Here is an 18,240-nt window from a genome sequence, read left to right on the forward strand (position 1 = left end):
AAGGTCTCTCTGGATGGCATCCCTTCCCTCCTGCATCAACTGCACCATTCAGCTTGATGTCATCTGCAAGCATGGTGAGGGTGCACTCAATCCCACTTTATAAAGATGGAGCCAGACTCTTCTCAGAGGTATCCAGTGGATGGACAACAGGCAATAGGCATAAACTAAAATACAAGAAATACCATTTAAACATAAGAAAAATAAAAAACAATTTTATGTTGAGGTCAGATTGCATAGAGGGGTTGCTGAGTTCCCATTCTTGGAGATATTCAGAAATGGTCAGACAATATATTAAGCAACCTGCTTTAAGTAACCATGCATTGAACTAGGGGGAGGGGGACTGAGCAGATGATCTCAAGAGATCCTTTCCATGACAAAGAAACGGCCTCACACAGAGCACAAACTGCACTCCTAGTCTGGTATGGAATGAATCTCAGGATGAATTCAAGAATGAATTCCACTCACACAATCCTTAAAGTTGCTACACTTTGTAGGATGATTTTATGATTACATAGTGTCAGATATTTTTAGGTGTCCTTAACCTTTCTGTCTTTCTTTACCCAATCCATACTGGTAATTGCTTTGTGGAACATTAGCTGATTGATCAAAAAATATTTCAATGAGTTTGAAACTGAGGTAAAATATTTGTAGCTGTTTTAATAACAGTATCTTCAATCCACAGATTTTTTTAAAAACATCTTGGAGACGTTTTTAACCTTGCCTAATATCTTCCAATTCCCCCTTTTTCATCTGGCCAATAAGTCTTCATTCAGTACTTCTACATTTTTTCCCCTAAATTAGACTCAAGAGAAAAATGAAGTCCTTTATCTTGAACACAGTGTATCTTCTAGCTTTACTATCATTCCACTCAAAAATTGTTTTCCTTTAGACCTTCCACAGAAATTCTTTGGGGCACGTTTTTCAAAGGCAAACACAGCAATAAGGAATCAATCATCAAGAAAAAATATTGTCCATTGGGTCCAAATTTCCAGCAATGCCTTTGGAAATTTCATTGAATACACTTGCAGAAGAGCTGCAAATGAATGTTAGAATAACAGACAGACTAATTTCTAATGGCTATGCATCATTATTGCTAGCTGAACAAAAAATCAAGCATATAGAGAGGAAATCAGCACTTCATGAACAGCAGTTCTCCTGAGCAGAGGGACAGGTGAACACAACTAACAGCCAGTTGTTTTGGTGAAAAGGTAAGCGACATTAGAATCAGATGTTCAGATGGTAGAAATCCTGGTACCAAGTACTGTGTTTAAGTCTCTACATTGGCAATATAATGAATCTGTTCCTTTTTGCCTTGGTTTGTTTAAAGTAGATAATGTGTTGGCTGTAATTAAAATTTCTGAGAGAAATAGTCTATACTGCTCTGAAAATTCTAGCATTTAACACATTGTTCAGAACTGTGTATGGCTGCAGAAACATATCTCCATTATGAAAAAAATCTCATCAATGCACTGAAATCCATTACAATGTCTGTTTTAACACAATGAGTTCTTCCTTAGCTGGTATGTATTTGTTGAAAAAGTCCTACTCAAGATAATATAAACAGTTCCTGACATTATCATCTTAAAACTATATTTAAAGAAACTTTTGAACACCGGCAGAACATCAAAATACTTTCTCCTGTGCTTCCTTCACATAATAACAAGCATTAATTTCTTTAAAAATCTGCATTATTTGTACAAATATGATTACTGAAAAATACACTGAATAGAACATGGATTAAACACATTAACCCTTCTGTGTATGAGTAGAATACATTTCCACACAAATGGGAGATTTAATTTTCTGAGTCATTCTATCCAGGAGAAAAAAAAAAAGAACTCTGCATAACGCTACTTTCTTTTCTTGTGAATCTTTTTTTTTCTACCAGCAGCTTTCAAACTCTACTTAAAATCCTCTCTTCACTGTGTTTTATTGCAGGGACTTCTTAGCAGTTTTATATGCAGTAGGGTTTTGTTCATTTTTAATAGGAATATAAAGGATTTGGATGTCAAAAAGATTTGGAGACAGTAACATTTCATTTTCCCCTTGTAAATGTCCAGTCAAAGGCACTCTGGGAACTAACTAGATTATTTTTATCTTGTGAGAGTAGCTTTCATTTTATCAAACTTGTGTTGCAAATTTCTGTAATGGTAGAGATAAGTTACTACTCTAGCTGTGTCTAAACAACACTAATTTTTTAATATATTACTGATCTGAAAATTTCTTAGTCTTCATATCCATTACTATGATGAACCATGAAGACATTAAAAATTAAAAAAAAATTATCTGATTAGCCTTTCCACTGCCTAAAAATAATCCACATGGGCTACATTACATTATCAAGTATTACTAAAAATCAGGAGAAGATCTGTAAAGGAAAATGTTTGGTGGTGACTCCCATACCCAACACACTTGGCATATTCACTTACAAGCTGTTACTTTATAGAATATTTTCCTCCCATTCCTGACAAAATTCACATGGTTAGAATAAAATGGGAACAAAATACATTTCAATTTAAAGTGAATGGGTGATGTACATAGTAAATACACTGTCTCTATTTCATCTCCTTTAAACTAATACCTACAGAATTGGAATTGAAACTAGCATTAGTCTTCAATCTGGACAAAACCTGGATAAACCTGTACCAAAGGCTTGACATATTTAGGATAGGTAATGGTCTAAAAATGTAGGCCAATCTCTGAAAGCTTTCCTTGGCCATAAGAAAAGAGAAGAAATCTTTCCTGGACCTACTAGCAAAAAAGTGTCAGACTGGTTGCTTTGAAGATGACAACAAGAAAAAAAACCCTGACTCTAATTTGGTAAGTTATTTTAAAGGTGTTCATATTTATTTAGCTCTGCTGCTTTTCAAATTTGACTTTCGAGCTTTTATCTTGTACCCTAAAAAATGTAAATTAAACATTGTATGTTATTGTCAAAGTAACTGATAATTGCTCTAATAGATTGATGGGTATATTCCATTAGCAATAAAATATTATTCCATTTTTAAAAACTGAACAAGAATTCAAAAAACTTACATGGTCAATCACCTATATATTATAATGGTGACAAAATTAGGCCCTATAACATAAATAATGGCAGATAGTCTAAAGTAGATCAAATAAAAAAATAAGGTGCTTGAGATACAAAAAGTCTTATAAGGAACAATGATGTTTACTGTGAACAATGAAATTAGGGAAAAATCTTTGCAAATATCTCCTAATAAGCAGAAACAACACTAGGAAACTGAGAGAGGATGCAAGAAAATGGCATAAAACTCTGTCAGCATGAGTTCAGACTGGGTATTAGATAAGAGACTGTCATTGTAAGAGTGGTCAAGCACTGGTACAGGCTCCCCAGGGAAGTCGGCATGGCCCCAATCCTGTCAATGCTCAAGAACTGTTTGGACAATGCTCTTTGATGTGTTTAACTTTTAGGCTGCTCTGTGTGGAGTCAGGAGCTGGACTTGATGATCCTCATGGGTTCCTTCCAACTCAGGATATCCTATGATTCTGTGGTTTTGGATTCAGTACACAGGTATTTCAAGTGACAAGAGCATAATCTAAATAAAGTCCTATTTAATGGAATTAAGAGAAAAAAGCACACAAGTCAGACGTTAAACACAATGATGGGTATTAATGTTGGAACTACTTTGCCTTTTGATTCTCTTCCTTCTTCCTAACATCTCTTAATACATAAACAGCTAAAGATACACTATACACAAAGATAACCTGTATTTCAGGTTATATAGGAATACAGTAATAACCCATCTGCATATTAAGATAACTACATACATCCTGGTCATCTGTCCCAATTTACCGCACCTGCATAGATTTTACACTTACCAGTTCTAAGGCAGTGCCAGTAAGCACCTTACCTTAATGTGAGAAGATCAGATCCTGTTAGGAGTTTCTTTTTTTTTTCCCTGTTTAAGAGATTCACCACTATTCAGAAGCAGGCTTTTTATTTGTTCTTTATCATTAATCCTGTTCTCATTAAACCAATAGAAAGACTCTCTATCGACATTGAAAGGAAATATATCTGATTCATAGTCAATATAACATAAATATTTTGAGAAGACCAACAGAAATAAAACCAGTTAGACAATCAATGCTCAAGAGAGTTTGTCTTTGTATCAGTTTTTTAAAAGGCTGACAGTACAGGCAGGTAAAACAACAGGACACTTTCACGGCTAAAGATAGTAATATTTGTTTAGTATAGCAACATGGTTGCAATTAGTTTACTAAACCTGGGTGTAAGCTTGCTGTTTAAAACTGACACTCAGTAAAAACTGATCGGCTGCATTCACAGCCCATAAACGTATTACAGCTCAAAATCTCCCCACAGCAGTTAAAAAAATTCAGGAAGTCCATCAAGTTAAAACTTATTTTATTTTCTATCAGTATGTAATTTAACACCAGAATGTAATTACTTTCTCATCACCGATAAATATCTCAAGGGTTTACAAAGGGCGGCAAACGCCTTCATGAACAGTGCTGCACACACACACGTGATGCAAGGAGGACGACACTGCGGTGATTCCGTACCGGCTGGCGAACGGCCAGAGTTCACTGGTACTGACAGACATTTCCGCGGGATCACAGAACACTTCGGGCTGGAAGGGGCCGTTCAAGGCCAGCCAGCACAGACCGGGCCGGTCACGTTTCTCGCACAGAATCACGAGCACGCGCCCAGTCCCGTTCCTGCCGTTCCGCTCCCGTTCCTTCCCGCCGGCCCCCTCCCCGCACAGGTGCCGCCCGGAGCGGAGCGGAGCGGAGGCAGGGCCGAGGCACGAAACTCCACACCAGCCCTGGGGCCTCTGGCGGGTCCCGATTGCCTGCGGGAAGCGGATGCGCGGAGGGCTGGGCGGTGGCTTCGGCCTGGAGTGTCCGGGGGAGGCAGCGGGAAGGAGGAGAGGGAGAGAGGAGGACGTGGAGGAGGAAACTGCCTTGAGTGATGCGGCATGCACTGCCTGTATACCCCTCCCAGCGGGCGGGGTTAGAGATGACTACGTGCAACCTTAGCGCTCCCTCGGCTCTTGCTCGTTGCGAACCTGAGAGGCAACAGTTACCGTAATACAGTAAAGTTTAACTGGTGTCGCTTTCCCCCAATCAGCAATTCATGCATTAAAATGACGCTGCAGTGGTTCATGTCAGCAGACCATTTAATCTAGGTTTGGGGTTTTTGCAAAGGAAGAAGTAAATAACCTAGTCGATATGCCCGGTTGACGAGGACAGGGAACCAGGGCCCTCACAAACAGTGAAGGAAACAGAGCCCAAGATTATCACGGAATCCCTGTCATATGACAATCTGCACAGTTTGTGAAAAGATGTTACTCAGCGCCCAAACAAGCCCATTCTGACCTGGTTGATCCGAGTTCGGGACCTTATGGCCGAAGGCCTGCAACTTGATGGAAACGAAGCAAGGTATTTGGGAGCTCTGGCCCAGAATGTGGTCATCGAGCAGGCATTTGTAAGGGAGTAAAAGCCCCTTTCTCTCTGGGCTTCTAACAAGTGTAAGAGAAAAGTTTGTTTACAGAGATATCCTGCAGCAACACCATCATAAAATGGCCTGGAAGACCATGGAAGAAGAGATCCTATGTCTGAGAAAAATGGTGCTGTTAGAGGTACTTTTTGGAAGGGATGGGCAATCCAATAACAACCCCGACCAGGTCAGGTGCACATCACAGATGTGGTAGAGCCTTTCACGCCAGGGGCCATCTGTATACTCCAGTTTCCTGGCGTCAATGCATTCTGAGAGAAACTGAGAGACAGTGGGTTCTGTAACAAATAAACTGAGAATGTACGATAGCATGGTTAATATCTCACTACGGTTATCCATGAGTGGTGAGACATGCACTGCAATCAAGCAGGCTAAGAGAGTGAAGCCCCTGTGGTTCTCTCTGAATATTTAATCATAAGCATCCAGTAAACCCTGCTCTCAAGCAGAAGAAAATGCAGATACTGTTTTGTTAGTCCAGAGTCACGAGGAAAAAAACCACAAATATCCATATCACAAGAACACACCGATTTTTAACTGCTGTGTACACTGTACACCAGAACAGCTATAATTTGCTGATTGGTTAAGTCTCTTCTCATCTTGCATTTTAGGTAATACCTTGTCTGTGTGCTCAAAGGATGTAAATCTCTACAAAATCAGAATGTGTAACTTGGTCAGATGTATGCATATTATGTACTGCAAGAGAGACAGCCTCTTAAATAGGTGATTTCTTAATATGGTTAAGATTAATTATTAGGTAGTTGATGTATGAGGGTGTCTTGTCTTCATTTTTGTCTTTCCTCACTGCTCTTCTCTCTCTTTTCCCCATTTCCAGTGCTATATCTTCTTACTTTTCACCATATTCGGTGTTTATCAGCTTATGCAGTATACTAATCCAACTTGGTAACCCAGTGAAAAGCTGTTGCATACTTCTGGTTTTGTTGTGTTATTCCATGAAAGTTGACTAAATTACTACTAGAGTCAATGCAGAGTAAAGCAAGAGGAGAACATATCTGGAAGGAAGGTCGATATGGGAGGAGCAGAATTTAAAGTTAATTTCTTAACTTTAGTCTGTGGAAAAAAAGCCCTCAGGTTGCCTTGTCTTTCTCCTTTAAGTAAGCCAGAAGGCTTGGAATTCCTGCATAGGAATTTGCATTGTTTCCAATCCCTTTTTCATCTGTTTCCAGGTAATAATAAAGTGCTAACAGCTGTTATTATTTGTTTTGGCTGAGCTGACATTAGTAACCCTTTACCTCTATTAGTAGTTTGTGGATCATAGAATCATGGGTTGGGCCATTAAAGGATGACCTTTAAAGGTCATCTAGTCCAATCTCCCTGCAATTAGCAGGGAAGTCTTCAACTAGACCAGGTTGCTCTGAGCCCTATCCAATCTGGCCTTGAATGTTCCCAGGGATGGAACATCTACCACCTTTCTGGGCAACCTGTTCCAATGTTTCACCACTCACATCATAAAAAATCTCATGCTTATATGTAGTCTGAATCTACTCTTTAAGTTTAAAACTCTTTCTCCTTTTCTATTGCAACAGGCCCTGCTAAAAAGTCTGTCTCCATTTTTCTTATAAGCCCCCTTTAAGTACAGAAAGGCCACAGAAGGTCTCCCTGGAGCCTTCTCTTCTACAGCTGCACAACCCCAACTCTCTCAGCCTTTCTTCAGAGGAGAGGTGTTCCACCCTTCTAATAATTTTTGTGGCTCTTCTCTGGACTCGCTGTAACAGGTCAGTGTCCTTCCTGTGCTGGGGAACCCAGAGCTGGATGCAGTCCTCCAGGTGGGGTCTCTCCAGAGCAGTGTACTCGGGGAGAATCACCTTCCTCAACCTGCTGGACACAGTGCTTTTGATGCAGCCCAGGATGCAGCTGGCTTTAACAGCTGACTTAATTTAGATGTGCTATTGACATAGTTCAGTTTTTAAACATGTTTGGTTTGCTTCTTGAACTTTGAGTAACATGAAATACAAAGTGTTTTTTAATAATTCAATGTTTAAAAACCTGAAATTTTTAAAAAGGATATAATAATGCAACACCCCAAGATATTTGGGAATAGCATCCTAGATATGAAGAATAAGCTCATTAAGGCTTACAAAGTCTTCACAAAATAAAATGGTACATGTTGAGTTAAACTATGGGAGGGGTATAAAGCAGTGTTGGACATGCAGAGAGAGAGTAGGAGTTCCCAATTTAGAAATACATACTTTGTTTCTTGTATCCTGGCTAGATTTTACCCTGGATTTCCCCTGCACTGTATTAAGTACCTTTTCTTTATAACCTGTTCTTACAGAAATACTGTCACAGAGTTCAGCAGAGATAGGCCCAATACTACCAGAGAACCCAGAGAAAGCACAATCCATTTTCTCTCCCATAGATTACCTTTACATTTACCTTTAAAAAACAAGTTGAATATGGATGGCTCATAACACACATCTAAAATGTTCTTTGTGGTCAAAACCCTCATATAGTTAGAAAATGAGGTTTTATTGCACCATAGGTTCATTCCTAAGGAAGAGGAAGCCCAGGTTTGTGTAGCTGATGTGTGTTTTCCCTATACACTAGATGATAGTGCTTTAATTTGCTTAATATGCACCTGCTATAAATACTTGTTTACAAGGAAAAGTTGGAATCATAAAGGCTATTTTGTCCTGGAAAGTGGATATGCAGAGTTTTGCACAAGCGCTGGCTTGATATTAAGTAGCATTTGAAAGATTTAATACTTCCTTCTAGCATCTTTTTGCAATGGCTACCTCATATGTAATATTACTAGTTCTACCATTAAAAAATACCTACAAAGCCTCTATTGTAGCAACAAGAAATTAACCTGTTTCCTATTTTTGTTTAGCACTAAAAATGTTGTCGGAATTCTTGACATACTGCAGAACAGCTTCATCATGCATTTTGTATTCACCATATTAAGCAGAAGATGTGTAGAAGATATTAACTGCCTTTCTTATAAATATGCTAGTTCCTAGTCATGCCCCCACCCTGTCTGCCCTTTTGCTCTGAAGTAAGTCATGTGTCATCCTTGCTCCTTTCTGGCAGGAGAAAATTACTCATTTATGTAATTCTCTGAAACAATGTAGTCACCTGAAATCCCTAGATCTCTCTCATAAAGCATTGGTTAGTTTGGAGGTAAGGTCTTTGTTTGGTTGGGTTTAACAACTAGGGTAAGAAAGATATAACTAATACACACTGAGTCAAGGGAGACAAGGTCAAAAAAGTGTCAGCTGTCCAGAGTAACGTTGCAATTTGTGAAATGAAGGAGTTTCAGTGCCTAATTCCAGTTCCAACATATCACTGAAGTTCTTAATAAGGTGCTGATTCCTAAGACATGTATCCTAAGAGATGGATAAGAAATCGTGGGTTTCATGCTGAGGTGGTAACTTTACTTCTGTACTTGATCATCAGCATCTAAAAAAACATATTTTCCTGCAGCTATTCAGAGCATGCTTTAGAAAGCATGCATGGATTCAGTTTATTTCAAAATGAGCACCCATAAACAAATATTTGGCAGTAGTCTGACTGAAGTGGATGTAGAACTTGGATAAATATTTTGACCTTCTTGCCTTTCACAAAGATTATGTTGCACCAGTAGGTGAATATGCAGTAGGACGTATTGCCTCTGCATGTTGGATTGACAACACGTGGAGCAACTTCTCTTTAATAGCAACTATGATTTCACAAAAACTCAAAAATAGCAAATCACAGAACTCTCAGCAGCATCATGGGAACCCCAGGTGCTTCACATGGGGATACTGAGTAGTTGTTTCTGGTTTAGAATTATCTGAGTTACTTGTCTTTTTACTGAAAAATGGCACCAGAATATTATTACTTTTGAAGTTTCTCTGACTCAGATGAGATAGCAATTGTCTATATGTGAATTGAAGTTGAGTAGTAGTGTTGCTGAAATAAATGTATCTGCTGCTTCCCTATCAAAAACACTAAGATGGACATTTGTATGGCTGAGTGCTGAAAGAAATCTAAAATAAATATATATATGTATTATAATACCAAAAAATACCCCAGGTGGTATTCAACTGGATCAGCTTTCCAGTTTGGTTTACTGTAGTGATGTAACACCTGACATTAGAGAGATATAATGTAGAAAGTGGTGTGAGAACTTAAACAGGTGACTGGAAGTGTCAAGGGAGAAATAGCAAGCACTTACGTTTCACATGCTGCTTCAATAGCTGATTGCCATGCATTACCCTGAGATTTTCTTTGTAATTAAAATGAAATTTGCTAATTTTAGTTCTACTTTTTATAGCTTTCTGCAATGGTAATACAAAAATAAAATTGCTTTTTTTTTCCCCCCATGTTTTTAACAATCGGGTTATTTTCAAGAAAAAATGGAGTGAAATGAATGGCTTGCTGCTGGAGCAAGGGATAGCTTTTGTTCCTGCATCTTTCTTCTTTGTTCCCTTCCCATAGCAGAGGTCCTCCCTCCCTCCCTCAGCCATGGCTCCTGGCCATCTAGTCCTGCACACTCCTTTTCCATGTCTCTGGCACTCATGAGACAATTCTGTGAGTCAGTTCAGTTCATTAATCTAGCAGAGAAGAGAGTCTTCTTTTTCCTGATAGATGTGTTCTCTGGCAAGTTGACATAGCTCGCAGAGGAATCCAGAGAAGACAAGAGTTTGTGCAAGGTAAAAAATATGTGCATTGACAACTTCTGACTGGAAGCATGGAATGAAAAAAAATAGGGGAAAAGGATTGTTGTCTTCCTCTCAGGGTCTTTGATTTTTTAGATAAGGTCCTCTTGATATGTTCACAGCCTCAGGCTTATGAATGCCAATATTAAAGGAGAACAGAATTTGTAATTCTCTTCTGACTATATGCTCATCTAAAGTAAAATGCTCTTGTTTTAGACTACTCTGGCTTCTGTAAAATATCAGACTCCATTAATTCTATCAGTCTGGAATGTATTTTGTAAGTACAAAATTAGTTCAGTCTAAAGTGGTTTTGAAGTAGGGTTCAAAGTAAAACTCAGGGAACACAAAGCAGTACTATATTCTGCACTTAAGCTTTTATATTGCTGTCCTATGAGGATATGACTTGATTAAATTCAGAGGTATGCACGCACCCCATTTACAAATTGACTGCATACACAAATGTTTTGAGAAGATAGTTTTATTTCCTTCTTGTTTGCATGTGTTCCTTTGAAATGTCTTGTGCTCACAGTAGCATCAGGGAAGAAAACTAGATTGTGTCTCCTGGGAAGCTGTGCTGTTTTTAATTGCCTCTGGAGCTGCAAAACAAATTGCTGGTATTACTGCTTTGTAAACTTCAATCTGTCATCCATATTGTAGTTTATTGCTTTATCACTGATATCAAAGGCCACAGTGAACATAGCTACTTTATTAATAGTTACTAGTATAACTAATACTACTGACTAAACACTATAGTAAGATGCATCTTTTGAGAGGATGTTAACTGTGAGACCTTCCTATGTTTTCTGTGACTTTTCTAGTTATTTCTGTACTATTTTTTTGCAAGTAAAAGTTCAATTTTCCCCTGCTACCAAATTTCAAAGCAGACAGTTTGCATGCTTACCTTTCTATAAATATCACATTGTTTCAGGTGTAAGTCTAAGTTAAAGAATAGTTATCATGGTCAAACAAAGTATTCAGAAGCTTTCTTAATTACATATGAAGTCCCAATGCTACTTAAGCTAGTCATCGATTTTGGCTACAGATTCTATTGCCAAAAATGTTAATTGTAAAATACCAACCTAAATTTCCTACATGCCTTGCCGTTGCATGTTGTTGTCCTATATTTCTCATGCTTCTCTTATATTCCTAGATAATCTAAAAGTGTCATTAACATAAAGTCAGCAAGTTTGTTCCTATTGCTTCCTTTATAGCTGTAGCATCTGCTGTCAATGGGAAAATAATTTCAGCAACTCATGTAATATAACAGATTTTATCAAAATGACCATCAAGAAGTAAGCTGACATACAAGTTTAAAAAATTAAAATCTCCTTCCTGTGCAGAATGGTTAGACTAACAAGACTTGTCAAGATTTTGTGTATAGTTGCTATGTTATCATCGATTTCATGTCCTACAATGCTACCATGAGTGCTCTTATTTTTTTTTGTTAACATTTATTACCTACCTCAGTATTGACTCATGATGCTATTGAATTAAAAGATAGTTTAAGATTTTGTGTTGTTGCTCTAACTTCCTGACTTAAACACTTGTAAAAAACCTAAATTAATCAATTCCTTTTGCAGATGATTGTCCAGTGAGTGATTGTGAATGAAATGCATCTTTGGTGCATTTTAGTACAGATCATGCATTAAAATTAAGTCTTCCTCAGCAACAGAATTGAACAGACAAAATTAAAAGGTACAAATGCATTAACTAAAACAGTGATATTGCAATGCTGTCACAGAACTTTGAGCTTCATTCAAAAGTGAATAGTTAGGTGAGTTCGGGAAAAAAATTGTAGTCAAACACTTAGAAAATCTACAAGACTTCACTCACCATTTGAATTTTTCTCAAGTATTTTGGAAGATACACATAACTATAGTACTGCAGCCTCGCAGTGTGGTGAACTGACTACATACAGCTTCATGCTTCAGTGGCTAGAATGTTTCCAGTACATCACATGTCTCATTTAAAAATAGCTGTCTTGTAGCATGCTCAGCAGCACAGATATGTCAGAGACATCTAATAAGTCTTGTCACTTCTTGTGCATTAATTTACTTTTGGTGGTGCCTTTTAAGCTGGCATCACATGTTGCCAGTTAGTCTCTTGATGTTTATATATAATTTGTGAACTCATTAGGACATTAATTTTCAACACTATCATCCTATGTTCCTACTAGCTTTTTTCTAAACTTGGAAGGGGTTTGCAAACATTTTAGGAACTGAGTATCACTAGTTAGGATAGGGGAGAAAGGATTTCTGATGTATTCAGAATGAGTTTGCTATTCTGAGATAATCTGGTTTGAGTGATGTTTGGATGCATTTAAATTTCCATTGTGCTGGTTTTCTGTGTTTATGTAGCTGCATATTGTGCTTTTAAGTATCCCTCTGGCAATAAAAAACAAGTTCATATTATGCATGTTAAGTTTTGGTATTGTCATTTTGTTATGTCAACTTACAGGATTACAACATAGTCATTACAATTACAGTAATTTTAGTATTTTGGTTTTACATATTTCTGTGCATTTTTTTAATAACTTCATCTTTTTTTTTATATGCACACTCACATAAACACAGCATAATATATTTGTTAGCTTGCCCAGTGTTTTCCATTTTACCAGTGGTCTGTTGTCTCCTTCTTACCTAGCAGATTGTTGCATCTTTCTGAGCTGTTCTCACTCAGGTGGACTATCCTGCCACTAATTGGTCTAAATTAGTAGACTTCTTTTAGCCATCTGATTTTAATTGTGGAGATGGTTACCTTAGCAGGTTTTTAGTCCCACATTTTTAAAGCTCTCTCACAATGATTTACTGCTATGTAAAATAAAAGCACTGCATCTTTCTACCAGACCTATCACTGCCTGAAATACTTTCATCAGACTCCTTTCTGTAAAGCTATGGGGAGCATATAGAAAGTTAAGCAACGTAAGGCTTCCAACAAGATGTTGTGTTATCTAGTTTCTATTCAGCTGAAATGACTCTTCAGCATGTATCATATGTAGAACTTGCTCATGTGCAGAATCCATAGACTCTAGTATCTCTATTCTTGCTCCTCTTAAGAATTTGTTTTTTTCTGGACATGCAGCCAGGAAATTGTGGAACAAGAAAAAAACCACTGTCATTTACTGAATTTACATAAATTCCTCAGCATGTTAAAACTTAGGCATCTAAAGCAGACCCATCAGCTTATGTTTAGGGCTTTCACCTTCAGTTATCTTAAAGATATCTTGAAAGAGATGAGTCAGTGGAGCAAGTTATTCTGAATAAATGTATTCTGAGTAAATTTATGTTACTCTTCCTATTTCCATCCCAAAGCAAAAAGATAATTGCTGGTTTACAAGGAGTTTGGTATTTACAAAAGTATAGCAAAGAACAAACTGCACTTGGCTTGCTGCTAGAAAGGAACCTTACCAAGCTTGAGGAGTTGGCAGGTATCACTGAGTTCAGCAAAGACAAAAGCAAAGTCCAGTACCTTGGGTAGAATAAACCCCTAGAGGAGGTACAGTTTCTGACTAGTTAGGTACCAGCTCTGCAGAAAATTTGGGCTTTTCCTGGATAATGAGAGGAACATGACTGCAATACATGTTGGGCTGGGGACCCCTGGTGGTCTAGTGGTTAGCATGCGGCACTCTCACCGCCGCAGCACAGGTTCGATTCCCGGTCAGGGACACTCCCCTGGGCAGATGGAGCTCGTCAGCCCTGTAAGGCCATCCATCTAAGAGAAGGTCACTCTAAACAAACCTACGTCCTGAGGACCTCACTGCCATTGTCCAAGCTCGCTTGGCCCTGGCAGATGAACCTTAGGATTAAAGGATGGGCTCAGTTCAGCGCATGCTGTGTCTCACCTAAAAAATCCATTGCGCAGGCTGGAAAGGTAAAAGACCTTTCCCAAAATCTTCGTTCGCGAAGACTGGCCATACTACATGTTGGGCTTCATTAACAAGAGTAGATTGAGAGAAGAAATTATATCCCTTGTACTCAAGACTTAGGAGGCAGCACTGTGTTCCACTTTAGATTCCCCAGTAAAAGGGAGGTCATAAAACTGAAGAGTCCAGAGAAGATCCCCTAAGATGGTATGGGCTGGAACATATAATATACAAGGAATAGGCTGAGAGACGTGGTTTTGTGTAGCCTGGAGAAAAGTTGGGTGAAGGGGAGCAGGAGGAGAATCTAATTGCTGTCTTCCACATGGGGGCATATGAAGAAGATGAAGCCAGATTTTTACAAATATACACAGTAAAATGACAACAGGCAGCTAGCATTTCCATGGCAACAAAGACAATTCCAGCTGGATGTAAGAGACTAATTTTTTCCACTGGTCAAGTACCTAGGGATGACTTTTGAAATATGACTGCATAGAACACTGTGCAGCAGCTTTGTGGGACATTGAAGTTAGAGGCCATTTGAATAGAAGTTTGGACAATTGAGGGCATGCAGAGGTCCCTTACAGACTGAGTTATTTTATGATTCTAATTAAGATACAAGTTAATTACATACAACTTTGTATTTTAAAATTGATTTTTACTCTCAAGATGGTGTTGGAAAATTTTCTGATACATTATTGTCTTTCATTTAAACCCGATTCTGGAGCTCTAATTTGGATTAGTGGAGTCACATGCAGAACTGCGGTGAAAAATGACACAGATAATAAGTGGGAAAAAATATTTATAAAACAGAAGTTGGAACACAGAGGAGATGAATAGAACAAGATCACTCGCAGAATTTCTGACAGACCTCTAACTAAAAATAAAACGTTTCTGCCATAACTGCAAGAATATCCGACTACAATCCAGTGAACATGTAGAATGTCCTTTGCTAGAAGATTTGAAAAATCCCGTGAATTAACCAAAACCAGAAAGGATCTGCACCAATAGTCCTGATACAAATATCTTAATATTTTCCTCTAAACTTTTATTAGAATACAAAGTATTGTCATAATGCAAACTTAGGCCTAGTCTTACATAACAGACAGGAAACTGCTCTTGCTGATTTCCCTTTCAACTTTTCATTTGATCCAAATTGGAAGAAGTACTAAGAAGTACAGCAACTTGATGGTATTTCAGGTTCCAAGGACACCATCTCTTTCTCATTGCTTCTGGAACTACCTTTCCACCCTTCCTTTGCCCCACCCTTTGGATACAGCAGGATTCTTCTGTGAGCTATGGTGCTTTACAAAAAAAACCCCAACCAACCAGATAGCATGGGACATCTACATTATATTCAATCACCTGTATTTGGAAGTCGTTTGGAATTTCGCATTAAATCCCTATGTCTACAACATGAAATTTCAGTGTAGTGGAAATCACTGCAGATTATACTAGTGTTTTGCATGCAACCATGAGTTCAGTGTACTTATGCTCTGAATCAACAAAAGCAACTTTAACCATGATAGTGTTAACATGACATGCTATAAGAAAATAATATAGCATACTGTGTCAGCAGTCTACAGGAAAAAGCAAAAATACAGTGTAGCATAAAATTAGATATTTATCAGTCTGCTATCACCTACTTTCTTTGTAATCCCAAACAATCAATAAGTGTGGAGTACCTGGTCAGTAGCTCAACTTTAAAAAGCTGCATTTCAGTTCTGTTCAAAAAATACCACATTTTATTTTGTCAGACATGGAAAATCAGGATTGCCTAGGTGATCCATTATCACCCTTTTCTCTTGCATATTCTAGTGTATATCCATATGTTAAATTATCTGTAGTTATTTGATAGCAAACCTAATTTTCTTTGCTACAGTATAAATACTTATCTAATGTTTCACCAGCTAAACATCTCAACAGAAAACAAGGACCTGAAAAAGAAGTAGCAAAGTTTGATTTTCAGAAAGTAAGATTAGGGATTCGTCTAAAAAAGACCCAAATCTAAAACTTCAAGATGAAGCTGAAGCTTATCTTAAAATTACTGTCCAGGCAAACTTTACAACGCATCCATGTATCTATTTTAGCACTTTAATTCTTTTGCCTGATATGTTCAAGCTTCTGTTTACTATAGTGCAAAATATTATCTTCTATGTAATAAATATCTATGTTTTCTACTGTGTTTATTATTCTGTCACCATTGGCATCTCTGAGAGACATTCAATCTCTGTAATGAAATGAAAATCAAATTCAGTCTTCAAGTAGAAGGAATTTTTTAGCTTTCTATTTTGTGTCTGTACTGAAGAAAAGGCTTCAGTCTTTAGTCATTACGTATGCCTGTGGTGGCTGGCTCTGAGTTTCATGCAGGCTGGCCAAAAATTGCCTTTTGCCTAGCAAGTAGTGTGTGAGAGAGTACTTCAGGAGCACAGGGAGGTAATGGCTTGGGTAAAACTAAGGGAATTTGGCTAATAACTGGAGTTACACATAATAATATCATCATCATCATCATCATCATCATCATTATAATACCATGGGCTGCACAAAATAGTATCTTGAGCTAATACCAGGTGTTGGATGCATAAATAAAAGGAACATATGGCAGATCTATATGGATAAGGTGTCACCCATACTGCTACACATTGATTCACAGTTCTGTTGAGATTACTAAATCTCTTCTACCCCACAATCCTCAGAGACACAATGGACACATATCCTGCAGTGGAAATGACATGGAACTGATGCACAAGCCCCTGTGCTTCCTTCCTCTTGTGTGACAGGAGAAATGGATGTGACCCTTGGGTTTCAGCTCAATGTCATGCACTAGGTATTTCATAGTTCACACTCGCTCTGCTCTTGTCTAGCAACATCACACAGTGTAGTCTTTGGGAGGAAAAAGAAATAAATTTTTGTCTATTTAGCAGAAAGATTTGGTTTGCTTCCAGATGTAGTCATTGAATGTACATAGAAGTGCAAGAAGACTTGCATTGGCAAAGTGAGGTGAAATTTGCTTGTACCCTGGACTTTTTACTGAGGTTTGTCATCAATAATTTTAATCTTGGATTTCAGGATTACTTTTAATTCTTTGTGATTAATTCTTTTTTTAATGGGAAACAGCCTCTAGGTGGGAGTTAGGTCTTGTGCACCACCTGCTGGATTCTTTTTAATATCCTGCCAAAGATTTATCCTTTCACAGGTCCGTGAAATGCAGGATTTGCTTGTTTCCAAGAACAAAACTCACAAACCAGTTACATAGTCTGGTGACAAAATATGTCTTAATTCATCACAAATATGGTTAATTGATGCCTTTCTGTTCAACTTCCAGTCATGTTTAGCAACATCATAAAGTGTTCTTACTTTAACCTATGGCATCAATAATTTATGACATTGTGTAAAATATTTGAGGAAAACAGCTACATTTTCACTAATTAAAATGTAATATGGTCTGCCTTCTAGTGGATTATCAGAGGAGAAAAAATTTGAGTTAAAACAAAATTTTAGAGACAATCTCACATTACTTCCAAAAAGAATTAGAAACTACTTGATCTAAAATTATCTCAAGTAATGTTTAAATGAGACGAAGTTATGGCCCAAGAGCATGTAGGAGCCCAGAAGAAAAAGGGCTAATGAGTATGTCTCAAACACCAACAACCAGTAGCCATGGAGCCAACCCAGGATTGTTGAAAGAACCAGATGTGACTGGAGAAGAGGACCATACGGAGGTAGGGCAGGGACAAGCATCCTTGCTCTAGTCCCTGGAGACACAACAAACAAAAGACAGGATCAGCACAGAAGCAAGCATGAACAGTCAACCAAAAGTCAATCCAGTACGGGGATACAAGACCACCAAAGACTTCTGAAGCCCTCTGAGACCCATTTCCAGAAAGGTCTGAAACAACAGACTGCAGGTGGTAACTAATTTGCATAGAAAGCAAGAAACCTGTCTTCAGGGGACAGAAAACATATATATTTAAAGGTACCCCTACCAAGCCTGGGTGTGCACCCCCAGGGTGCTGGACATCCCATTGGCTGAACTGATGATTGATTTCTTTTTTTCTTTCCTTCTTTCTTTCTTTCTTTCTTTCTTTCTTCTCTTTCTCTTTCTTTCTTTCTCTTTCTTTCTTTCTTCTCTTTTTCTTTCTTTCTTCTCTTTCTTCTTTTTCTTTTTCTTTTTCCTTTTCTTTTTCTTTTTCTTTTTCTTTTTCTTTTTCTTTTTCTTTTTC

At 37.9% G+C, this 18,240-nt stretch overlaps 1 protein-coding gene across 1 annotated transcript in view; it reads right to left on the reverse strand.

Moving 5' to 3' along the window:
- Window positions 1-10,620: 10,620 nt before the first annotated feature.
- Window positions 10,621-18,240, reverse strand: part of TPPP (tubulin polymerization promoting protein) — a 35,096-nt gene continuing 27,476 nt past the window's right edge. Inside the window, exon 3 of the mRNA XM_027676116.1 lies at window positions 10,621-10,754. Within this exon, the coding sequence (XP_027531917.1) occupies window positions 10,739-10,754 (16 nt within the window). The 3' untranslated portion in view covers window positions 10,621-10,738. The remainder of the gene's footprint in view (window positions 10,755-18,240) is intronic.

Source organism: Neopelma chrysocephalum, unplaced genomic scaffold, assembly GCF_003984885.1.
Source record: "Neopelma chrysocephalum unplaced genomic scaffold, ASM398488v2 Primary Assembly neopelma1_26, whole genome shotgun sequence".
In the NCBI taxonomy this organism is placed as follows: domain Eukaryota; kingdom Metazoa; phylum Chordata; class Aves; order Passeriformes; family Pipridae; genus Neopelma; species Neopelma chrysocephalum.